Genomic DNA, 26,188 nt, shown 5'->3' with positions numbered 1-26,188 from the left:
GCTTAGAACTGTGAGTTAATTCAAGGAATTAATTAATTAATTCAAGGAATTAATGTAAAAATGAACAAAAGAAACAGTTATCCCCACCCGCCCCTACACAACCTCAGGGGAATGTGCCGAGTAGACCACGTAATTTCATGCTTTGACAACATCTGTCTCTTAATTTTTGTAGATCAAATTTGCCTATATTCTTCTCTATAGCTAGAAGTTATTGCAAATGCACACGAAAAGTTTACTAAGGCATCACTAATTCAGACTCTGATGACCTGCATTCATTTGAATATTAGCTGGGAAATGTTCTATTTAAGAAGTTATATTAAAAGATATAAAAAGGGCCTCCCTGGTGGCGCAAAGTGTAAAGACGCAGCCTATGAAGCTATCCGCAGCCACTGCAGCATGAGTTCAATCCCCTGCCAGGGAGCTAACACACATGGCGCAGCAGACCTCTTCTGCCTCACCTGCTGCTCCCCTCTGCAGTGTATTTCAGTCAGTCCTCCTATTCTGTTCCCCATTCTGTCTCTGGTGAATGCTCTCTCCCCCCACAACTCAGGCCTGTACCCCAGTTCTTGTTTGCATAAATATTTTTAAAAATTAAAAAAAAAGGTATAAAAATACTGTAATGTGCTTTATAAATAATTACAGGGGGGAAAAATGCTTTCTAGTATGACAGACCTCCTCACTCGTATTTGCTTCAGTTTATACCCACCTAAGGAACACAAATCCCTACCTCTGGTTCAAGCCTACCTTATAGCAGTGAGAAAGAATTCCTTAAATATCCTGTAATTCTGATATTCCATTCATTGCACTTCTCCCAAACTAGTGTAGATGAATGGTATTATATTATAGTGGCCTTTGATTATTATACAGATTATTAAATAAAATAGAAACCTTTGAAGTCTTGCAGTCTGGTTTATTACCTCTCTATAAATGCATGGAAATGAGTTTAAAGTCTTTACAATAGGAGGAAGAAAATAAAGTGCTAAAATGTTTCCCAGTTACCAATTCCAGGTCAATCAATTACTCATTTTAGTTTATCAAAACAAAATAAAGGCACCATGAAATCAATTGAACACTGCCAGCTGTTTGCTCATCCATTTACAAGACCCAACTTGTTTGATTCCTGGGGGAAGAAGAAGAAGGTGCAAGATTGAATTTTACAGAAAATATCTCGAGAGATAATTCCAAATCAATTGTGGTCAAATAAAATTTAATTATTACAAGTGCAAAGTCAGCAGTGAGCACAGGGCAGTGTGATCTTGGACATGACCCTGGGCTTCAGTTCCCTTACCTGTATAGGTGGGCAATGAGCCAGCTAATCTCAGTTTCCTTCCTGCTCTAATTATCTGTAAAACATGGAGCCAGGCCCCTAGTTTCCAGGATCCACTTCACCGCCCCAGAACAGCACTGGGGGAAAAAAAAGGGGGTGTTGGAGTGGGCCTTTCCCCTTAGCAGAGACTTTCTGCATATGGACCAGTACCCAGGATCCCAGGGGTCCCCTTCAGGTCAGGGGGTGGGTTAAGAGTCACATAACCTGGGCCTCCCTGGTGGTGCCGGGGTTAAAGACAGTGCTATCAAGCTATTGCCAGCCACTATAGCACGAGTTCAATCCCCAGCCGGCCAGGGAGCAACCCACATGGTGCAGCAGACCTCTCCTGCCTTGCCCACTGCTCCCCTCAGCAGTGTATTTCAGTGGCTCTGCCTGTTCTGCTCCCCACTGTCTCTGATGAATCCTCTCACCGCCCCCTCCACCTCTGGCTTATACCCCAGTTCTTGTATGCATAAATAAATAAATCTTTTTTAAAAAGAGTTACATAACCTAAAGGAGAAAGGACAGCAGAAGAGAAAGAGGTAAAGATGTAATGTACTTAGTCTCAAACATTCACTAGACCAAACATGTATCCAGCAAAAGTCAACACAACTTGCATTATAGCCGCAAACAACACAAAAATTCCAAGGAAGGAATCTGACTTGCTTTCATACTGCAAATCTTTCATACTTGCCAAATCTGACTTGCTTTCATACCGCAGGCAGTAGAAAGGCTGGTCAACTCAGGAAGTCTTTTAACATTTGTGTTCTACTGTATACCAGGCAGAGTGCTGGTGCCAGATTAAAAAATAATAATTTTTAATTAAAATAAATGAAACAAAAAAAACTAGAACCTGCTCCAAAAAAATGGTCATGATTTAAACACAAGATCTATGCCATGCACTCCAGTGATGGCATGTTGGATAAAAGCTCAGCCTCTGTGCCTCACTAAATTTACCATTTGACAAAATGGGGGAGATAATAGTACTTTTCTGTTGTTGACAGCTGCTATAAGAATTAAATGAACTGTGACATCTGAAAGGCTAAGAACACTGTGTGGCAAATGGTCACACTCAAATGTTAGCAGTTACATATTCCCCTGGGCTTTGACAATAAATCTGAGTGTTGGCAAAATGTCTTCAGATAGCCATTCATTTCTTTACTCATGCATAGCCACATTCAGCAATTGTATATTGAGTAGCTACACATGGCTGCATCTATAATTGGCTCTGAGGACAGAGATAGGAATAATGACCCAAATCCTGGCTCAAGGGGCTCATCAATCAGCAGGGAGCCATGGGGGTGCCACAGAGTTACACAGCAGTGGGGAAGTGTTCATGGGAGAGGAATGCCTGGACTATGAGGGAAGATGTAGCTCTGCCTTCACGTGGAGGAGGGCCCCTGGATGAGGTTTTACCTGAACATGTTGGGGGGGGAGGGGATCAGTAATGTCATATTCTGGAGATCAAACCAAAGGTGGGGTGCCAAGAGGCAAAGCTGGAGAGGCTGAAATTGCCCAGTGTACAAAATTCTTGCTGAGGAGTTAGGATGGCCATTTGTAGGTAGAAAAAAAATCACATAAAGGTTTCAAGCTATGGGGTAGGGCACAGTCAGGTTTCCACTTTTTTATAGAAATTTTGGCACCTGTGTGAAAAAATAAACTAGATTTGATAGGTAAGGAGGGACAAGGAGGCTGCCATGGAGGGGGTGTTCCGATGAGAGAGAGTGAGGGTAGGAGCAGGGCATCAGTGCAGGACAGACAGGAAGGGAACATACCTGAGTCACCCTCAAAGGCAAGAAAGGAAAGGGTGACTTCTCTCACCAACTTTGGTTCAATGAAGAGGAACAAGTGAGGAGAAGGTCAGGTAAGGCCAGCAGGATACAGCATCCGCAGACAGCCAGAGGGAGTCACTCAGAGCACCATGGGGGCAGGGTCTCCTGGGACTAGATGAGCTGTGTTGCCTCCAATAGAAATCAAGAATCTGAGTGTGAAGTGAAAAGTGACATGGTTTCAGGGCCTGGGGTGTGCTGCGACTGAGACAGTTGACACCACTGTAGGGGTAGGCATCACCCAGGTGATCCATGACTGTGTGAGGTGACCAAGGGACAGCGGGTGAGCAGTGACTATAACTGAGTCACTGATCCCATTAGAAATCAGATAAAACCATGGAACTGTCCCCAAGAATAAAAGACAAGCAAAAATAAAAGATGTTTGTATATGATAGGAAAGAGTCCAGGATGCCCACCCCCCACACGCCCCCTCCACCCCGGAAACTGAGGTTGGAAGCCTTCAGATGTTTGGCTGTGTGGGCCCTGGAGGTGAACCAGTCCTGTTACCTGGAAGATCTTTTCTTGTACAAAGTGGTCCTGCTTCTCAGGAGAGAGTCACCATCTTTAAGGGGCACATCAACCTGGCGGGTTGGGGAGGGTAGAGCACACAGGGGTGTAAGTTTGACTGAAGAAACCTAAAGTCAGCCACTGTCACAAGCACTACAAGATGTGTTCAAAAAATCAAGCTTACAAAAATAAGTCATATGATTCAAAGTGTGTTTCCAGTCCTTTCAGACAGCCCTTTGCAGCAAATCAAGTTCTAGGGATAACAATACAAACCAGTAGACAACTTTCAGCTCTTTTGGGGCACATACACACCTGCACATTGCTAAACACAGGGATATAGAAGTGAATCAAACCACCTCTAGGGTGTTCCTAGCTTAATGTACTTGGAAAATAAAGTTCAGAGAACTACACCAGAGGCAGGGAAAATGAACAGGGCCCTTTTAATTATAATTTCTTCTTGAAGAAACATTGTATTGTAACACTGTATAAGTTTCAGGTGTGCCTCATTATAAATCAACATCTGTATAAATTACATTAAGTTCACCACTGAAAGTCCAATTCTACTTTCCCCCAATCTATTCAGCCCCCTCTTCCTCCTTCCTTTCTGGCAACCATTAATTTGGTCTGATAGTCTAAAGGTTTCTTTTTGTTTTATTCAGTTCACTCATTTACGTGTTTCTTTATCACCCACACATGAGTGAGATCATACAGCAATGGTCTTTTTCCATCTGACTTATTTCACAAAGCATAACACCCTCTCGGTTCATCCACATTGTTGCAAATGACAGAATTACATCTCTTTTTTAGAGTGAAGCATTCACTCTAAAGCATTCACAATGAAGTATTCCATTGTATGTATATCCATATCTTTCTTATCCACCCATCTGTCCATGGGCACTTAGGTTGTTTCCAGCTGTTGGCTACTGTAAATAGTGTGGCAATGAACATGGGGGTGCAGGTATCTCTTCAAATTAATTTCTGCACTTGGGGGGTAAATACTCAGAAGTAGGATTATTGGCTCTTGTGGAATTTCTAAGTTTTTGAGAAATGTTCAGGCTGCTTTCCATAGTGGTTACACCAGTTTACATTTCCATCAATGGTATGCAAGAGTTCCCTTCTCCCCCCATCTTCTCTAGCACTTATTTCTTGTCTTTTGGAAAACAGCCATTTTTCACAGGTGTGAAGTGATAATCTCATTGTTGTTTTGATTTGCATTTCCCTAAAAACATGAAATAATGAATATCTTTTCATGTACTTATTGGTCCTCTGTATGTCTTCTTTGAAGAAGTGTCTGTTCAGATCTTGTGCCCATTTTTTTTTAATTGGTTTGCTCATTTTTTTGTTGCTGAGTTTTATGACTCCTTTATATATTTTGAATATTAACCCTTCTTGGATGTATGATCTGTAAATGCTTTTGCCCATTCAGTGGGTTGCCTTTCCTTTGGATGATGGCTTTTTTTGCTATGCAGAAAATTTTTATTTGTCCCATTTGTTTATTTTTGATTTTGTCTCCCTTGTCATTGGAATCAATGACTTTGGGGAAAGTCATCTCTAAGGTTAATGTTGCTGAATATATTGCCTATGTATTCTTTTATGCATTATGGTTTTGTGTCTTATATGCAAGTCTTATTTCACACCACCATCTCCTATAACCCTTTGATTCTTTCTTTCTTTCTCACTCTGCTTAATCTCAGAAGCCTCACTTTACATATTAGTATCTGCTAGTTTTTATAAGCATTTTCCTTTGTCAAATAATTTGCTATATAAATATTTAATATTTGCCTTTGTCATTCTGACCTGCTTTATTATAAATTCTCTTGAAATTCTTTCATTTTTCTGTAAAAGGGAATAATTCATCTTTCCTTCAGCTGAATAGTATTTCATAGTATGGAGATACCACATCTTCTTGATCAAATCTTCTGTCATTAGGCTTTTAGGCTTTTTACCCACTCTGACCCATCATAAATAATGCTGCAATAAGCATTGTAGAGCATACAATTTTTTGAGTTGATGGTTTCTTGTTCTTCCAATAGACACCCAAGAGTGGATCATATGGAATTTCCATTTTTAGTTTTTTTTAAAGATATATTTATGTATGCATACAAGAACTGGGGTGTAAGCCAGAGGTGTGGGGGGGTGAGAGCATTCACCAGAGAGAGTGGGGAGCAGAACAGGCACATCCACTGAAATACACTGCCAAGGGGAGCAGCGGGTGAGGCAGGAGAGTTCTGCTGTACCATATGGGTTTCTCCCTGGCCGGGTGGGGATCAAACTCATGCTGCAGTGGATGTTAATAGCTTCATAGCACTGTTTTTAACCCCTGTGCCATCAGGAAGGCCCTCCATTTTTAGTTTTTTAAGATAAATCCAGACCACTTTCCAAAATGGCTATACCAGTTTACATCCCCACTAATGGGGTAATAGGCTTCTCTTTCTCTGTAAAATCCTGTTAGCACTTATTAGAAACTTTTGTTTAATGTGTGCCATTCTCACAGGTCTGAGATGATATCTCAATGTGTATATCCAAGTCTTTAATCTATTTTGAATTAATTTTTATGTATGGTATGAAATGGAAGTCTAATTTCATTCTTTTGTATGTTCAATTTTCCTGACACCACTTATTGAAGAGATTTTCCTTGCTCCATTGTATGTTCTTGGCTCCTTTGTCATAAATTAGTTGGGTTTATTTCTGGGTATTCAATTAGAACAGATACTTTTTAAAGAATAGGTCCTCTCCCTTATACCAAGCATATTAATATACCTGCATTCCAAAGTACATATTTGAAATACATCAAAAAAACCTGATTGTGATTGTCCTACCTATATCCTATAGATATTTCACCATTCATTTCCTGATTTTGCAGTTTACATTTAATATCTTAGAGTCTAATATTTTTTCAGGTCTGATTCATTTCCTTAGGCCTTTAAAAAGCTTGTAAAACCTAAGCATTAGATCTTTCAATGCCCAGTCTATAAAACAGTCTGACTAATTTGACACCAAATATTCTGTTCAAACTAAACATGCTAAATATCATCCTCTTATTCAATTTAGACTTATGAGAAAGTATACAGCTTAACCTGAAGGTGTCAGAAGAACAATGGCTCATTAGCATGAATCATAACATCCCACAAAATCAAAGAGAAGCCTCCCAGCTCTTTCTGCTCCCAGCACTAGCACAGTGACCTCCCAACCTCCAGTAGCATGTCCCAGAAATGACCGCAGGTGATGAGAATTATGCGGAGACCATCACAGAGAAATCACTAGGGTGACAGGAGGGGGGAAGGATGAACAAGAGGGATGAATATATTTGGAAAGTCCAGGAAACATTTTGCAGAGAAGTTGATGCCCCGCTTCTCCCTAACTACTTCACTTTCCCTCTTCCTCTTTGTTTCTTATAAAAATAATTATCTTCACTGCCACTTCTTCTCAGCCACTGCTAGGCAACCCTGCTGCTGTCTCCTATACACTGCCCACGCCACCACAAACTCCTGCTTTCTGGATGCAAAGGGGCCCTCCCTCAATCTCCATTTTCCTGGAGAGTTCTACAACACCTGGCCCTGCCACTATCCTTTCTTCCTGACTCCCTGGGATGAGGGTCACCTCCACTCTGCTCTCCTGCCTTCACTTGCCATCTTGCTGTCTCCTTCACAGGCTCGGCTCCTTGAGCATCTGCAAGCCTAGTGTTACTCTGCCACCATGTCCCCCACATGCCTCCTTGACTGTCCTTCAATTCTACCTATCCTAGTCCACCAGTTGCTTCTGCAACTTCTGACCAGCTATGGGCAGATTCTGATCAGAAGCCCCACCCAGGGTGCCTGCTGATCCACAGGCAGAAGTACCAAGCACATAGGTTCTCCTGGCATGCTGTACCTCAGGCTTCCAGTAGACAGACAAGAGGGATAGATTTATTAACAAGGGAGGGAAATCTTTTACAGAGAAGGTGACTCCAATCTGCCCCTAACCACTTCAGTTTCCCTCTTCCTCTTTGCCTCAGACTTCTGGCTCGGAACCCAGGTCTCTGCCAGCAATGGGTGGCTCCCCTGATTTGGGGCTCTGCCTACCTGAGCCACGGGAAAGAAGACAGAGTATAGGCCTGTGAGGAGGGCCCTGTTCTCCACATCTTGGATGTGATAAGAGCTCCATAAACACTTATGATAGGAGGGAAGGAAGGCAGGCAGGAGAGAGGAAGGGAAAAAAATGATAGGAAGAAAGAAGAACAGGAGAGAGGGGTGAAAGAAGAGAGAGAGGGATCGAGGGAGGGGAGGAATTTACCCAACCACCTTTTTTTCTTTTTTTTTCTAAAAAAAGATTGATTGCTTGATTTATGCATACAAGAACTAAAGAACTGGGGTTCGAGTCAGAGGTGTGGGGGGTGAGAAGATTTACCAGAGACAGAGCAGGGAACAGAACAGGCAGACTGACTGAAACACACTGCTGAGGGGAGCAGCGGGTGCGACAGGAGAGGTCTGCTGCACTATGTGGGTTGCTCCCTGGCCAGCCAGGGATCTAAGCCATGCTGCAGAGGCTATGGATAGCTTCATAGTGCTGTGCTTAATCCCTTGCACCACCAGGGAGGGCCAGCACTGTGTCTTTAACCCCAGTGCCACCGGGGAGCCCCCCCCCCACCTTTATACTAGACTACTGTGAACAAAAATCTGGCCTTGAGTCAAGGTGGGAGGGGGCCCAACCTGGAACAGTTACTTGGGACTTGGAACAACAGGAGGCCTGGGGCTCATCACCCCCACCGCCAGCAGCCTGGCTGGCTCACAGCTACACCAAGATGTGTGAGACAGGGATCATGACCTTCTATGAGAACCACTTGGAAAAGCAAGCTGTGGGTACGTCATAGCACAGTTCCCATTGTTTCTTGATGATTGCAACATATTTGGAAACATTGTTATATCACATGACTAAAGTGACACTTGAACATACATACAAAGCTACTTTATCAAAGACAAAATGGAAAAGCACTTTTGAGGCATGAAACAATTTCCTACTAGGCCCACATGAGAAATTTTAATGTGAACTAAATGACTAAATTAGACATTAAGTTTAAGAATAGAAATAAACATTGGCCTCAGAAATCCCCTTTCAGGAAGGACCAACTTCATCGCTTGCACCACCCTGTCTGCAAAGAATTCCACATCCAGTGCAGACACAGGAAAAGTGACCGCAGGGAGACAGCAGAGGGACCCCCAGGAATGCAGGGGTCCTCCTCAAGGTATAGACCCCAGGGCAGGGGGATGGACACTTTTCCAACTTTGTGGCCACATTGCCTCTTGAGGAATTTCCTACCATCTTGTCCTTCCTATTCTGAGGAATTCCCCCACATTGTTAATTTTGCCTTCCCAGCCAGAAGCCAGGCTCAGGGCAGAAATGGCAGACATTAGACATACCCCAGGCATCTTGAAGATACTTCTGGGGCAACAGAGAGCAGAGGCACATGGCCCTGGGGCTTCTGGGGAGAGGCTGTCCTATCAAACCAGTACTTTTGCAGGGAGCACCCAAGCCTCACTCCCCAGCTCCACCCCATATTGTGAGGGGTGCTGAATGTGCATTTGGATAGCCCCACACTAGCAAGCAAAGCACTGGCTACTGCACAGGCCAGGGAAGCACACTGGTGGGGAGGGAGGCTGACCCAGAAAGAGGTTTGAGGCATGAAACAACTTCCAGAGTAGGCTCTGGAATTAGTGTCCACACTGCTTGAGCAAGGAATTCCAAGTTCCCAGGTACCTGAATTATGGTCAAGAGGGAGGTGTTCGTAGGGCACAGGGTTCAAAGTGGGCACATGTCCTGGTTGGACAGACGTGGGTCATGTCAAGGAGACAGGGTTGGCTGGAAAGGAGAACAAACCCTGCAAAGTCCAGGCCTGGGTGAAACCTCTCCTGCCTGGGTCTGAAGAAAGTTCTATAGCAGCCAAACTTCTGCAGAAATGTAAGATTAGAAAGGAAACAATGACAAGCAACCCCTCCACCCCTCCTTCTTCCTGGGTCCTGAAATAGCAAAATCCCACATCTAAAATTTAAAAGGGAATCCAAATGACACGTTCCACACTTCCATCTCATACCAGCTCACTCTTCACACTGAGAGCCTCAAAAAGGCATTCACAGCATCATTGAATACTTTTCTTTTCAAACTTCAATCAACTCATGTGTGTGTTTATGTGTATGTGTGTGTGTGAGAGAGAGAAATGTGACTTAATGGAAACCATTAGAAGAATTGGACTCCAATTAATTTGACTATATCTAAGAACTGACTGATGAAGAATTCCTGGAAAAAGCAAGAAAACAGGTTTTTTAGCTCATGAAAGTCACAACCAACATTTTCTATCAAAATTCAGTAAAGAGAATGTTTTGTAGTCTTAAAAATGAAGTTCATGATTATCATCTTCACCAATTACAAGTATTCCAACAGTTATTAAAAAATCTGTAAGACCATAAATAAGATCTTTAAAGCCAAGAAAAAAATGACAAAACCTATGATTTTACTTATAAAATCACAGAAGCACATTGGCTGGAAATGCTTCAGAATTCTGTATTTATACAAGTCAGGATCCACTTAAGCCAGGACCCACAAATCCCCAAGGAGAACCCAGAGGCTGTCTTCCTGGGGAAATAATTTCACTCAGACTTTCTGGTAAGGAATGATTATTTTTATATTAGAGAAAAACATAGTTTTATCATGAAGTGGAAAAAAAAAATCTCCAAAAGACAAAACACAAGTCATCAAAGAAATAATCCTTAAATTACCTCAGAGCATACACTCTTCATGTCCCAAAAGGAAACTTTTGGTGATAAAATCCAAGAGGTGTAGTCCTAGGAAACACTGTCACCTCTATTCATCTCAGTCATGAGAAATGGAACATCAATTCCCAACAAACTCACACCCTCAAGGCCAGACACACAAAGCAGCCTGACCCCAACCACTGTGGAGCCCCCCCACAATGGTCCTCAAAGGAAGGAGAACATGGAAATGACTCCAGATGGGCCTGGGGGTCACCAGGGCATGCCACAACTGAATATGCCATGACTGTTTCCACCAGGGTCTACACACATACATTCCTTCAGCAGCGCTATCGCTGATTGGCCCAGATAAAACCTTCACCAAACTATGAGCAAACAAAATCACTCCCACGACAGACACACACAACAGAAACTCACTCATCATCTCAAAAAGCCCAAGAAGTCTGGAACTTCAGTGACCTCCTTCTCCATGGACAGATGTTAAAGCCTAGCTCATAGTGTTAGGGGGAAAAGGATGTCCTAAAGCTAATTTCATACAGGCTTTGTGGACTCCACCCCCACCCCAGGCCAAAGCCAAAGACACTGGGAACTCCAAATCCCATCACCACCAAAGGGAAGGTAGCTGGGACCTGAGGGTGGGGTTAAGCAGCCAGGTTGAGATAAAAGGCAGACATGTGGGCTTTGGGGATCCCCATTTTGGCTCTCCACCAGCTCACAGCGTCCGGCTAGCTCTGAGAGTGACTTTGGGTTTCCAAGTTGTCGGATTGGGTAGGACGCATTAAAGACTTTAATTTTTTATTTTTTCCCTGAGTTGTACATTTTCCTTATTTTCTTTTCCCTTGTAAATAACCCTTTTATTAACCTTTTGTGTGTGCCTGTAGTGGAGTGTTTATAAGTCCCTTTTAAGCGCGTGGGTGAGGACCCACAGCCAGGAACGCGTTCAATATCGGGGCTGCTCTATAACAGCTTGGCGCCCAACGTGGGGGAATTGTTAGGGGGAAAAGGATGTTCTAAAGCTAATTCCATACAGGCTTTGTGGACTCCACCCCCACCCCAGGCCAAAGCCAAAGACACTGGGAACTCCAAATCCCATCACCACCAAAGGAAAGGTAGCTGGGACCTGAGGGTGGGGTTAAGCAGCCAGGTTGAGATAAAAGGCAGACATGTGGGCTTTGGGGATCCCCATTTTGGCTCTCTGCCAGCTCGCAGCGTCCGGCCAGCTCTGAGAGTGACTTTGGGTTTCCAGGTCATCGGATCGGGTAGGTCGCATTAAAGACTTTATTTCCCTATTTTCTCCCTGAGTTGTACATTTTCCTTATTTTCTTTTCCCTTGTAAATAAACCTTTTATTAACCTTTTGTGTGTGCCTGTAGTGGAGTATTCATAAGTCCCTTTTAAGCGCGCAGGTGAGGACCCACAGCCAGGAACCCGTTCAATATCGGGGCTGCTCTATAACAACAGGACTTTTGTTTGGCTTATTTACACATACAGATTGGGTGAGGAAAGTGTTTTCATCACCAAAGGATACCATGCATAGGACATAAAGATAAAGTGAAAAATAGCCCCATAGGTGTTAGGTGTGGCAATGAAATCTACATTTCTCAGGTGTTACAAGACAAAGTCAGATTGGTGGTTCCACATGGGGATTAAAGACAAAGAAGAAAACGAGGCACAGGATGTCATGAGAGAGCTACAGCCAGGATGGCCAGAACTAAGCCTCTGGACTGCTAAGTGGGGGGTGTTACAAGGTCTCCACTTTGCCCCCACAGCCCCCACCTTGGACTCTTGGCCCATTGACACCAGAACCGGAGCTGGAGTGGGTCTGGTCCCCTGTCCTCTATCCCATCACTTTCCCAGCCACTATCACTGGCTGGCTCTACTTCAGCCTCAACACTTGCCAAAGACTGTGTCATGCCACAGGGGTTTGTCAAAAAATTGACCATGAGGGTGAGTGTTCCTGACCACTGCCTTCCAGTCAGGCAACCACAATTCTGCTTCTTGAAGTATAAAGTATCAAGGTATTAGACATTCTCTAGTCCACAGGTAAAGTCTCAGAGAACTAGATGTTCTCTAGAGGAATTATGCATTGTTTTCACTTATTGGGGGTGGGAGAGCATTGAGGTAAAATATGCATACAGTGAAACACAACAAATCTGAGTGTATGATTCCATAAACTGCGACAACTGCACACACTGGGAATACTGAATGTGACACTCTCCTTTCCCCAAAAGTTCTCTGGTGTCCCTTAGTAGTCACCCCCACTGCATATGCCTCCACCGTTCTTATGTCTGTCACCACATTTGTAAGCCTTTGTTTAGTAGAAGTACTTTATTCTCTTTTATAAACTTTCTATCTTGCTTTATAAAGTTATAAAGTTCACAGCGTTATACCAAAATATAAGAAGCCTGCTTGTTTATAAAACACTTTTGCATCAGAGATCATTTGATTTCATTCTTCTAACTCATATTATAAAAGAAATTAATATTCAGACACCACATGTACTGGAGGCAACCTCTAATTTCCTCTAATAATGAATGTGAGTGCCCCTGGAGGGCTAGTGTGGCCTATCAGGGCCCTTCCATTTTGGATGCTCACTTCTGCATTTGTGCTTCGATAAACTCCAGCAAGTATGTCGGAAAGCAGTGCTTCTCAAGCAGTCATTGTGGACCCCAGGGGAGCATCTGAAATTGTGGGGAATGGGACACTTTGGGAGATCACAATGACACATTTAATGGCAGAGGCCATGGATGCTGGACATGTGTGACAAGGCAAGGAAGTTCTACTCAGAAAAAAACTGTCCCTTGTCCTGTGCAACTTCCAGGCAGCTCACAGACATAAGCATCCATGGAAACCTCACTGATCCATTTTGGAGCTACTGCCAGATTCCATTCAGCAGGTATCCACCAGGACTCACCTGCCCCAGACTGTCCCTTGTACCCTTTGAGGGTCTACCTAGAGCATTTGATGGCCTCCCTAATTTGACTCTGCCCAAGCATCCACACAATGAAATACATAATTTTAAAATTTTAATATAAGTGACTTTTATTTATTCTCACATTTAGGTATTATATAGATTTGGGGGTAAATAATGTTGTAGGTAAGTGTTATTATATCATTTCAGAATTGTAAAAGAGGGTATTTATTTTCGTGTGAGGTGAACAAATACTGATGTAGAGTCAGTCTCATTGGCTATGTAAGTTCTCCAGTTTGGAGGCTAGATGTGCAGAGCCCAGGGTACCCCCACTACCCACTCCTATTAGCACCCTGAGTCCATGCAGTTACCAAAGGACACTTTCAGTAGGGATCATTGCCGAGACAGCTCAAAAGCTTCTCTTTGCACCTCCCAAATGGGGACCAGCAGAGGTAAGTTCCCCCCACTGCTCTCTGCACCAGGACAGCTTTCACTGCTGCTCAGCCCTACTTTTTCATCTGAAGGTACGGGAGACTGTGTTCTACCGATTTCCTCTCTCCCACTACCTGCAAGCTGGATACTGGTGTTAGGATGGGTTAAAACCACCTGGGGGCCTTTAAAAATACCAGTGACCTGAGAGGAGCTAGTTTGTTTGCTCTGGATCCAGTTCTACTATTTCTCAGAGTGCCTTGGGCAGTGCCAAGGTGTGGGCAGGGCTGGTGCACTGGTTTCCTCCCACATTTGCAGCCATTCAGGCAACTTAACAAGCGTAGAGGTGATTGAGGTCAACATTTTATACATTTGTAGATTCATTTTAGGCTCCACTTTGTCTCCCCTGCATTTTTCTTTCATTCAAGTTTTAATTTATGGCATCTTGTAAATCTTTTCTGGAACAGGTAAGAATGAAAAACTGTCTGCATTACACTGCCAAGTGCATGAAGAGAAGAGACATCCCAGAATCCAAAGGCACAGGTCACACAGGTGACCTTGAGCCTTGAGGAACCCAGTCCTTTTCAGGCATGGTGAGATCACACCAGTGCCAAGGTTTCCCATGCTGGGCATGGCATTTCCTGGGGCCATGGCAGGCAACCAGGGAGGAGAAACAAAGGCATTGACAGTAGAGATCCTGTCAGCCCACATGACAGCCTTGAAGAGAAGAAAATACAAAACAAGTACCTGCTAACAACAGCAGCTGGGCCACTACCCAGGAAGAGTGCCCCTGGTGGCTTCCATCCTGCAGAGCAGCAAGGTCACAGTGGGTCAGTGTGGTAGCATGATAACATGAAAATCTCTGTACTTCCCTGCCCTCCACGCCATGGTAGTTTCATTGCACTTTTCCAGCTCTGCCATTTTGATCACTGAGGTACTCTGTACCACATTTCTACCTGTGTTCAGGTGGACACCCACCTCCCACTGATGCATTCCAGCCACAGGTATACAGCTGCCCTGGTCCAAGTGCACAGTTGAACCCCAGATTATATCTCAGCACCCCTGCTATTCTTTTTTTTTTAAGATTTATTTATTGATTTATACAAGCACTGGGTACAGTCAGAGGTGCGGGAGGGTGAGAGAATTCACCAGAGCCAGAGCGGGGAACAGAACAGGCAGAGTGACGAAGTACACTGCTGAGGGGAGCAGCAGGCGGCAGGAGAGGTCTGCGCGCCATGTGGGACCCTCGCCCGGAGGCCGGGGATCAAACCGGCGCTGCAGAGGCTGCGGGCAGCCTCACAACCCAGCACTCAATCGCTGCACCACCGGGGAGACCCACCCCTGCTATTCTTTAGGGAACCACAGAGTTGAATCTGTGTCCATAGCTGTCATGTCCTCTCCATTAGAGACACTGAGTGGTATCTGACCTGTGGGTAGTTATGGTGCTCATGCTCTGTCAAAAGGAGGAAATGTCAAAGGACTCCCTTAGGCAGAAAGACCACAGATGTCCTGTGACTTCACCAAGAGGACTCTCATCCATTAGCAGACAGGGATTTTCATCCACCTTAATCAAGGTTTCATCCTCAGTACTTGGAACAATGCTTGGCCCAAAGTAAACATTCAATAATAAGCATTTGCTGAGTGAATAAGTGAATATAATATTGAGTAGTGTTTCGTCAATAGTGAACGAATTACTCAAAATATGCTTCATGTTTCAGAGCCATAAGGAAAGTCTTGATGCCACTTTAGGCCACACAAAGCTCAACAGAGCTGATTAGAAATAAAAGGTTTGGTCCTGCCTGCCAAGGTCATAGAAGAATTCAGGTCAAATGTCCTCTCTGCAACTGTATGGAGGTCTCCTGTGTGTCATATAATATTCCATATCCAACAGAATAATGACCAGCCAAATAAATAAGACTGAAAATAAATCAGAGGTACTATACCCCTTCTTTTATTAAATCTCATCCAAAGTCCCCACCTTTTTGTCTAACATAAAATATAATAGAGGATATGAATACAGAAAATCACATTAAATGTTAAATAGCATATTAAATGAGTGAGAAATGAAAAAAAGGTGTCCACAGCTGCTAAGTAAGTTGGGTAGAAAAAGAGTTAGCCGACTGCTCAACTCCTGGCTTTCCTTAGCTCATCAATAGTCACAAAGTCAGTGCTAAACTTTCACTTTCCAGAAGCCTCACACTAAGACAGGCAACCCAGGCATCACATTCCAACAGTTGCTGGATCTCACCTCACCTTTTCTCTACAGTATCAATGGTCCAGATGCCTCCCCCCTGCCTCCAATCCTAGGCAGTGGAGTTAAAACCTCTGGGACACACCTGTCTGATGAGTATCTCCTGCCACCAGGACAGGCTGGAGAGCCCTGTCTCTGGCAGAAACCTGCACACCCTCCTGCATATCCTTCCTTCCCTGGCCCAGCAGTGCGGAGGAGAAAGCCCTGGTGGACAGGGAGGCCTTGGGAGCCAGCGTTCAGAGAAGGCACAGGATGTGAAGCACAAGATCCCACTCTCATGGGGCCAACTCTCCCACATGTTAGTCATCTGCCTAAGCTTCTGCTTCCTCCACTGCAACAGGGAGGTAATAATAATGTGTCTCTCAAATGACAGCTGGGAGGATGAAAGTAAGTGTAAAAGGCCTTATGAACTGTAAAGTGCTGAACATGCCTGTGGTAAATAAGGAATCCTCTTGGAGTCTCTTTACAGCCATGGCACAGGGCATCATCCTTCTGGAGGAGGTAACTCACCCTCCCTCCCCGTCTTTAGGGTATACAACCCTTATCTTGTTAACCAGACTCTGGCGAGCCCAGACCCTTAAGAGAGAGACTCCTGAACCAGTTGAACTTGGCAGGATTAAAACACCTGGAAGCAATTTATATGTACAAACAGGCACGCCCCTTGAGCAACACGCCACTGAGATCAGCAAGTTTCCCCAAAAACGAATTGGAGCAAACTTTTGTCCTGCTTCCCACCGAAATAAAGCCAAACACAGATTTAACAGCCTTCTTACACAACAAACTCCAGCAACCTAGAGTAACCGATCAAGGACGCCTTGGCGCACCGAGCTGGCGCCCCGTGAAATTGGCAAGGCGCCTCGGGTCCCTCAGGCCCCAAACCCCGAACGCTCCAGCTTTGTCCTACCTGGGGTGAACCTTTTGACATGCGGGGTCTCAGTCCCGGTTGGAACCCGACCCAGCCCGGCGGGGCGGCACCCTGGGAGCTGAGCGAGGGGTGCTCCGGGGCGCGGGCTCACGGCGGTCACATTCCCCCCGCTCCCCGGGGCCAGCGGGGCAGGCGGCGCCTGCACTGCCCGGCCCCGCGGCTGTCCAGCTCCTCCCGGCCGCGGCTCCCTCTCTCCAACTCTGCTCCGGCCGCGGCCCAGGCTGAGCCCTCCCTAGTGCCGGGGAACTGCCGGGCGGGGCTCCAGCTCCGGTCCCGCCGCTGCGGGGGCGGGGAGCAGGCGGAGACAGCTCGGCGGGACCAGACCAGGGGTGGTGAGCGAGCTGGCTGGGTGCCCCCCACCCCACCCCCAGCTGCATCCAAGGGTCAGGAGTGACCCGATGGTCCCTTCCGGACGCTGCCTTGCCCTGGGCATCCCCGCCGCCGGTCCCGGGCCCCTCCTGGAGCCAGGACCTTGGAAGGCTGCCAGGTGCTCCCAAACCATGACTCATCTCCTGGAGGGGTAGTGACCTGAGGTGTTGATCCTACCCAAAGTGCGCTGGGACAACATATGACCTGACTACCACCCAACTGTGGGACCCCTTGGCATGAGTGCATACTGGGGCCCTCGGGCTTTCAGTCCCAAAACACACACTCACTGTGGTGCCTGCAATATTGAGAGGCAAGAGGGTGTCTTCGGCTTCGGCTGCCTGAGAATGGGTCCCAGACTTCCCCAACTGGCTCTGTGAATTTGGACAAGTCACTAACTTCTTTGTACCTCCTTTCCTCTTCTGTAAAAAGGGATCATAACAAAAGCACCCACCTCTGGAGTGGTTGGGGAGATTAAATGATATGACCCTAATATGAATAAATTGGGAGCACTTCCCTGGTCTAGCAGGCAAAAAAGCAAAAGCACCTCCATAGGCTTACAGCCTGTTCTGACAGCCTCATCCTGTTCTGTGAAGCAGCGGGTGAGGTATCTGGTGCCTGAAATGAAATTTGAATCCCCTGCTTATGACCAGAGAAGTCAAGAAAGGAAGACCTAGCTAACAGGTAAGCAGCCTTCCTGGTCTCCAGGATACAGTCATATTTAAATGCTGGCATTTGCCTCCATAATTTAGGAAATGGAGAATTCTAAACCCACAGAGGAAAACCAGGAGGTCCTGTCAATAATAACTGAGTTTTTGACATAAATAATTCACTGTTACTTTTCATGTGCATGCGTACAACTCTGTAAAAGGCATGTACGATGAACTCAAACATGAGTTGGAGCAGTTGTCTCAGAATAAAATCTATCCGATTATCTCCAGGGTTCAAGTCCTTGCTCTGATTATCCATACAACTCTGTCTATCACCGAGAACTTTTATTTCAGTTGACTATGAGCTAATATTTGTAAACCAGTGCCCGGTACAGAGTCCCTACCAGTTTTATTATTTCTATTGTATGCAACTCACAGTTGCATAGAAGAGCAACTCACAGTCTTGAGCCCAGACTTCTTAGCCAGACTGGGTATCCTTTTAAGCTTAAGCACAGTTCCATCAACTCACTTTGCAAATGAGAATTCTCACTTAGAGAAATGCAATGGGGAATGGCCAAGACCACACAGCAAGTGCCTGACATATCACACCTGGACCTCACCAGGGACAAGAAAGAGGACACTAGGGTCCTGGTAGCAGTCACTTGGGTTCCAAGTCCAACAGCCAGGAGTTTGAAGCCTCCTCTTCACCTTCCATTCCACCCCTTCAGCTTGCTTGAAGGACTTAATGGACCATCTTCCAAGGAGACATTGAGTAAATGATGATTGCTTCCTTCCTTCTAGTACCCACCACCACTTCGTGCATTCCTTCTAGACTGAACAGGTATTTGTTTCCCTAAGCTATCCCTTGACCAAATGCATCTCAGAAACTCAGGAATTGAGGTAACCCGAACCCCAGTAAGCCCTGACAATTCTGGTCTGGGGGGAAGCATAAAGGAAGGAGAATCAGTAACTCATCAGCCCTAATGCTGCCATGTGACCTGGCATGATGGCAATTCTCTTTTAATTTATCTAGATCTAGAAGTTTCTATGGTTCCTCTTTCTCAGAGGAACTATTCAAATCTGGGACTGGTGACATAGTATTATGAGAATGCATCAGCTATTCCACCTGCTAGTATTCCTCCACAGAGTGGAAGTTCTGGAAACACTGACCACAAGTTAGAATCATAGGGCGATCTGGAACGCCAATGCCCAGATTAGTCACATCAGAATCTCTGGGACAAGGATCTCCAAACTCCTACTGTGATGCCCTTACTCCACAGCCCCCTGCTAAGCTTCTTCAACATGTGAGTCCAAGCAGCAGTTAATATTAAGTTGTAAGGGGTGGGCTGGACTCCATGCTGCAGAACTAGCCTGGAAGTCATGTTGGTGAACATAAATTCGTCTTACACTGTATGTGAAGAAGAGTTTTAAATAGCTTACAAGTGGAAAGTAAAACTGATTTGTACAATAATGTGGAAATAAAAATCACAATCTCCTTTGATTTTTCTTTAAGTGCTGACATCTACCACCCACCCCTATCCCAACTATCCTGCTAGACACAGAGGCCTCTAGACCAGGATGGAACTCTCCATTACCCTCCCTTATCCCCATTATGGGAATGAGATTTGAAGACTTTCCCTTCTCACCATAACCACTCTTCTATTTGGGACCTTAGATTGACCTCTGACCTCACTATACAAAAGTCCACATTCCCTGACTATGCCCCATTGTTTTGGTTATTGTCCCCAGGGTAATTCAAATGTCCACTTGCCTTGCTCCAGCCCCGGGTTGGAAATTCTGTCTGGCAGAGACTGTCACTTCTGCATTACTCTCTTTCTGATGTTGGCACCAGGCAAACACTGAATAGGACAGGGTGCTCTGTGTAAGACAAAGAGCTTGACAAAAACTTACAAGAAACAGAAATAATAGCCATATTAATTCAGACACCTTCTGGACTATGTTCTCTTGCCATTTTTCCTACCTCTGAAACCCTAGTCATTTGGGAGCCTGGACTATATGCAACCCCCTTACAAGAGGCCAGGTCCCCTGCAGACTTTCAGTCTCCCCACTTATCAGGCTGCTCAAATCACAGGCCCCTCATTGAAAGAAAATCCATGATGCACATGAAACAACACCATGTTGACCAGGACAGCATTATTTGATGACCTGAAAAACAAAGCATTTCCCATGGCAGGACATTTTGAAGGACTGTCCATTACAAACATAAATAGTAGACTTAAACATTTTAAAGAAAAATCATTTTTGTACATATTTCCTTGAATTCCCAAAGTCCTAGAGTTGGAGAACTTTGAGCACAGACCACTGAGTTCAGAAGGATGTATGATAACGTGTAAAGGTATTTTTCCCACCCAAATGCTCAGAGTTGACCAGCAGGCACAAGCTTTAAGTTGCTCCAGGCCCTTCACCTCCACACCACTCCCAAAGAGCACCCCCCCTTACCATGCACAGGAAAATAAGAGGGCTGGAAAGGGAAGAATTCTGAATAGATTATGCTGTTACCCCAAAGACACTGAATCTTGAACCAATAGAGACTACAACTCTGAATTGTCAGGATTCTTTTTCTGACACTATATGAGCTAAAGTGAATTCACTTGTAGAAATTAAGTAAATTACATCTTTGCACCAGAATGCACTCTGTGATTCTTGCTGCACCTATTTTTTTTTTTTTAAGTATTGCCAGTAACCATTCAAAACCACAGTGTTGCCTGAGACAGCTTTAAAAACCACTGTCCTAGATGGACTTCCTTCTATAGCCTAGTTTTTTGTTTTTTTGTTTTGTTTTGTTTTGTTTTGCTCCTTTCACACATTTTCCATCTACTGGCCTCCAAATAACCACCTTTTAAAATCTATATCTCTTATTACTTCCCACCATTGCAACTTCTCAGTTTTAATCAGTGTCACGCTCCCTTCCTCCAAGCACTTGTCTGTGGGCTTCTATGATCATCTTTCTATTCAAATTCCTCTGATTTTATATGCTACATGTGAACTGGGTTGAGAGTTGATGAGAAAGTGTTGTGTTGAATATCATAAAACTAACACAGGCAATAAATTATCCCTCAACTTCCTTTAGAAGAGGTGAAAAAACACAGCAGGCAGACCTGACAAATTTAGGTTCTAATTGCATATTTACTCCTGCTCAATGAAGGCAAAAGACCAAATAGCCTTCCTGGGCCTGTTTTTTTGTTTTTTTGTTTTTTGTTTTTTCCCCTCATATTAAATACAGAAAATAAACACAAGTTCCAGAAGTAAGCAGACCTGCTAACTTCCAAGATTTGCTGCACCTAGTAGAACCAGACAAGTGGCTTCTCTCCCTCTAATGCTGGCTAATCTGATTTGATAATTACTTCAGCACACTTCAAGCATCAGTAATCAACCACCCATCACCATCCAAAAGCCAGCCCTTCTCAGCTTCCCCATTTCACAAGGTAAGTTCTTATTGAAACCTTGGGCTTTAATCATATGCAAGACACATAACAAAAATACTGTCTTCCTTAAACTCATTATTAAAATCTAATCTCCTTTAAATCTAATCCCTTGTAATTCTACATGGTGCCATTATATTTGTTTGTCCGTTTTTTTGCAAGTTTTTGTAATTTGTATCTACGTTTTGTCCCCTATCCATAAGTACCTGCCAAAATCCAGACTTCTGTGTTATAGATTTTAAACTATTGGATCATTTCAAAATGGCACTATAAATTAGAAATATAACTGTCAATTTATTTTCTCTAAGTGGTTTCTTTTTAATATGATTGCTATAGTAGATTAAAGAAGGCTGTACCTTATTTGCTCCTCCTTCAGTGAAGAAGGAGCTTGAATCTGAACTGACCTCAGTTACCTACTCAACCAATGTCAACTAATAAAAAGAAATTGATTTGTCTTTCTGGGACTTCTAAAGCCAGATCATCAATAAACTTTCAGCTCCTTTCAGGACCTCTTGAATACTCACTCTTAGCGCTTAAAACTGCTAGATAAGTATTACTATCCTGAGACTACCATATTACTAGAAATGTCAAACCGCATGGAGGCTCTCCAATCTACAGCCCCTACTGACAGCCAGAACCAACTCTTGCCATAGAAGAGAACCATCTTCCACCAGCAGTGCAGAAGAGTTCCTTTTTCTCCACATCCTCGCCAACATTTGTTGTTGCTAGTTTTTTTAATATGTGCCATTCTCACTGGTGTGAGATGGTATCTAATTGTAGTTTTGATTTGCATTTCCCTGATTGTAAGTGATGCTGAACATTTTTTTCATATGCCTGTTGGCCATTTGTATTTCTTCTTTGGAGAAGTTTCTTTTTAGGTCTTCTGCCCATTTTTTGACTAGGTTATTTTCTTTGTTTTTGTAGAGTCACATCAGCTTTTTGTAGATTTTTGTGATCAGTCCTTTATCATTAGTGTTGGAGCTGGAAAGGATCATGCTCAGCGAAATAAGCCAGAAAGAAAAAGAAAAATACCGGATGGTCTCACTCGTAGCAGGAATCTAGAAAACTTAAATAAGGGACCAGGAAAATGAATAACTATAAGAAAGAAAAAATCAAAATCAACTAACAACTATGAACCAGAGACACACTATGGGGGGGTGGGGGAAAGGAGGGATTGGGGTCAAAATAAGGGGGTTGCAATTGTATGGGGAATATAAAAATAAAATTTAAAAAAAAAAAAAGAAGAGCACCATCTTGGATGCTAAACCTATCAACCCAAGGCAGTCACTAAGTACATCCCTAGAAGATATCCCAAAGGACAGCCTCCCACTTGAGCCCCATAAACCCTCAGAACCATGAGAGATAATCATACATTGATATTTTAAGATCTCTGAGTTGGTTGCACAAAAATAGATTAAAAACACCATGATTATACTTAGGAATGTGTCATGATTCACTGTGACTTGTATCAGGTAGCAGGCAAAGTCCCTCAGCATGAAAAGGACCCATCCTCCTTCTCCAGCATCTGCCCTGAATACTAGCCAGTTCTAGACTTCCTTAAGATTATTGTTGTGACTATATCACCAGCAAACTAAGGGAAAATGGGAGCGATGAGATGCTCAAATAGGGGTTTAGCTTTAAATATTCTCTTTTGAGTAAAAGAAGTAGATATAATCTTATACTTTTCAGGGGGTGCTCTGTTAATGGCAAGATTTATTTAGTGTCGAGCATTGTTATTTAATGATTTCTCCAAAAACAGAAAAAATAGTTCAACCCATGAGACATAAGCCTTATTAGCAAAGGTATTTAGAAGAATAAACAGCAGGCCACTACTGCTGTCAATAGAAGCAGAAGAAAAATATCACCAGATTCAGGAGTGCTATATTCATTGAATCATTTTTTCTAATGTCCAAAGATTACACAGTGAACAGTCTCCCAAAGAGAAGGTGCCCATGGAGAAGAGATATGTGTGCCTCAGAACCCAGACTTTCCTAAGAGCGTGGAGAATGGGTACCAGTGCTTAGGATTGTGAATGCAGAGAAAATCTCTAAGTTCCCCAGGAGGAGAAATTTTCTTCTGATGCTCCTCAGAAAAAGGAGAGAATCTCAGTCATAAAGCAATGATGCTATGATAGTACTGCGTGGTTTTTCTGCTTTCTTCTGCTCTATATGTACAAGTAGTGAGGTAGGTACCTGGAAAATACATGAAAGCCAGCAATTTGGGAAAGATCCTGAAACAGACTCTGCAGAGAGAGCAACCTAAGCCAGGAGGATGGGCGTGGGTATGGGGAGGGGGTAGAAATCACAGACAAGAACTGTTCATGTACACAGGAGCTTAGAAGCAGAATAGTAGTATCCATTACTCACCTCATGCACTGATCTAACACATGATGCTTTGGCCAATTTAGCCCAGGTTTTCAATAGTTATGATACTATTTTAAAGGTTATTGCTTTTATATTTCAATTCTTATCGGGGCCTCCCCTGGTGGCTCAGCAGCTGAGCGCTGGGCTGCGAGGCTTCCCACAGCCTCTGCAGGGCCAGTTCATTCCCCAGCCACCGGTGTGGGTCCCACCAAAAAAAAAAAAAAAAAAAATTTCAATTCTTATCTTCTGCTTTCCTTGGGTGAAATTCATTTTTTTCTAGTTCTTTAATTTAGAGACTGAGGTCATTGATTTGACACTAATCTGCTTTCTAAATTAGCCATTTAGTGCTGCAAATTTCTCCATAAGTTATGATCATTCCACATCTAAGAACCTTAAAAATGCTATTTACAATAGCTGAGTTCCAGCAACAACCTAAATGCTCAATGACAGAATAGTGGATTAAGCAAATATGACACATATACAACAGAATATTAAACTACAAAAACAATGAAATTCTGCCACTGTGACAACATGGAAAGAACTAGAAATGATTATGCTAAGTGAAATAATTCAGAAGGAGAAAAACAAATCCCAGGTTATTTCACACATATTGGAATAAAGTAACAAAACAAAAGAACATACAAAAGCAAGCCCTAGAAATCGGTAGAACTGAGAAAAGAGATGGAGGTAGAAGATGGGGAGCAAAGGGGAGCAGGGGCCCACTGAACTCTGGTGAAGGAATGAGGTCTTTATGGTGATGTGATGTGGTAACAGACATCTGAACCTTTCCCTCTGAATCACATACAGTGTTTTACACCAGTATTACCTCAATAAAGGCATAATAACAAAAAAAAAAAGACAGCTAATCATAAACATGACTAAAATTGTTCCCACATCTCAAAATATTTTTCCTTTAATTTTGGTTGGAATATTTTTGAAATATTTATAAACATAGTCTAGAATTTTAAAATGTTAGCCCAAACCAAGTCTTCTGTGAAAGGAATTAGTGAATGATGTCAAGTAAAGAACAGCCTGGTAACTGTGGGGTCTTAAAGACAGTGATATATGCTGTGAGGCACCAGCCTGGTGGAAAACACCCAAGATTGTGCAACTGGCAGTGGAAAGGAAAGATAGGGAGGGAGAGAGAGACTAGGAGATGGAAGGAATGAGGGAGGGAAGGAGGATACAAGTATGATTTCCAATTACTTCACCACAGTCTTCTGACTGTTCATCTGTGATCCATGCCTAGTCATTGGCCACTGATACAGGGATGGAATGGGTAGTATCAGGGATCCAGTATGTGTCTGAAAATGAGTGAGACACTTTAACAGGACATCACGTTTAATGATCACCACACCACTACTGGTAGCTATAGCCTCTTTTTTATAGACAGGAAGAGATATTCCAGGGAGCTTAAGGAACTCAGCCAAGAATAATCAGTGAAGGAAATAACCAATCTGAGACTCAACTCATCCTCCAAAACGGATGCTTTTCCCAGTCATAGTGCTGCCTTCTACTTCTCACCATTTATCACTGTCGTGGCATCATTTGTAAAGAAAAGAGCACCCTAAGTTATAGGAGTCATGAGGTCTGCTTCTAGAACTAGAAGGAGTAGAGTCTGGTATGGTTAGGAGCCTAGACCCACGCAACTGTTGGGTCCCAGCCCTACCATGTACTGGCGTTGTGGCACTCAGCAAATCACTTAACTTCTCTGTGTCTCAGTTTCATTGATTGTAAAATAATATTATTAATTTATTGAGTTGTTTATTGCGTTGTTATGAGGACCAGCTGAATTAAAATATAAAGAACATTTTGACATCATCTGACACATACTCAGTGGTAAATATGATCATTATTTGCCAGATATTAGTTATATTTGGATTCTTTGAACCTATGAAAGTGTCCAGTTACACAAGAGTAATTAGAAAAAGTTACAAATAAATAATGGACCTGATAGTATTTAGCTGATTGATATTATGCAAACAAACAAATATTACTGAACATTGATTAAGCATAAACTCCTAATAAGATGTCACTTTGGAATATAGAGTTCTCCAGAAAAGAGAGAGTTTATATTTCTGGCTAAGAGAGTATACATTTGTCACCACAGCTGATTCCAAAAATGCCTCATTCTGAAAGCACCAACCAAAATCACATTTAAAAAGTAGGGTATTTCTGCACACACACCAGTCTAAAGTAACCTAGTGTGAAAAGTCTAAATAACCTGGTCTCCATGTGATAGGAAAGTGAACTTAGTCACTATCATGAAGAAATGCCAGGAACTAAAATCTGAACAGTATTCAAAGAAAATAAAATATTTCAAGGAAATAAAAGGTTGGTTTGCAATGAGAAGCTTCACAACATGCTTGACATAAACTCAGAAATGTAATTATTGCCATGCCAACATGGTTCTTTTCACTTCATTTCTTACTGTTAAAAAAAAAAATTTACCAAATTTGAATCATT

At 43.3% G+C, this 26,188-nt stretch overlaps 1 protein-coding gene across 5 annotated transcripts in view; it reads right to left on the bottom strand.

The window, feature by feature from the left end:
- IL1R1 (interleukin 1 receptor type 1) overlaps positions 1-26,188 on the bottom strand; it is a 63,518-nt gene that overhangs the window by 24,747 nt on the left and 12,583 nt on the right. The window contains exons 1-2 of one of the 5 annotated variants that reach the window (XM_054701962.1): positions 16,880-16,919; positions 3,643-3,716 (exon numbers count right to left, since the gene is read on the bottom strand). The exons of 1 other annotated variant lie outside the window; for it this stretch is intronic. Coding sequence is in view for 1 of the 4 variants with exons in the window: in XM_037528024.2 (XP_037383921.1) it covers positions 16,880-16,900 (21 nt within the window). In the remaining 3 variants the exon portion in view is untranslated. Of the gene's footprint in view, positions 1-3,642; positions 3,717-16,879; positions 17,015-26,188 lie in introns of those variants that run through there. 3 more of the 5 variants (XM_054701964.1, XM_037528024.2, XM_054701965.1) reach the window with 3 other exon arrangements.

The sequence above is a fragment of the Talpa occidentalis genome, unplaced genomic scaffold (genome assembly GCF_014898055.3).
Source record: "Talpa occidentalis isolate TD23 unplaced genomic scaffold, MPIMG_talOcc4v2.1 talOcc4.5, whole genome shotgun sequence".
Classification (NCBI taxonomy): Eukaryota; Metazoa; Chordata; class Mammalia; order Eulipotyphla; family Talpidae; genus Talpa; species Talpa occidentalis.
The sequence above is the reverse complement of the archived record's forward strand: the minus strand, read 5'-3'. Positions and strand labels throughout refer to the sequence as shown.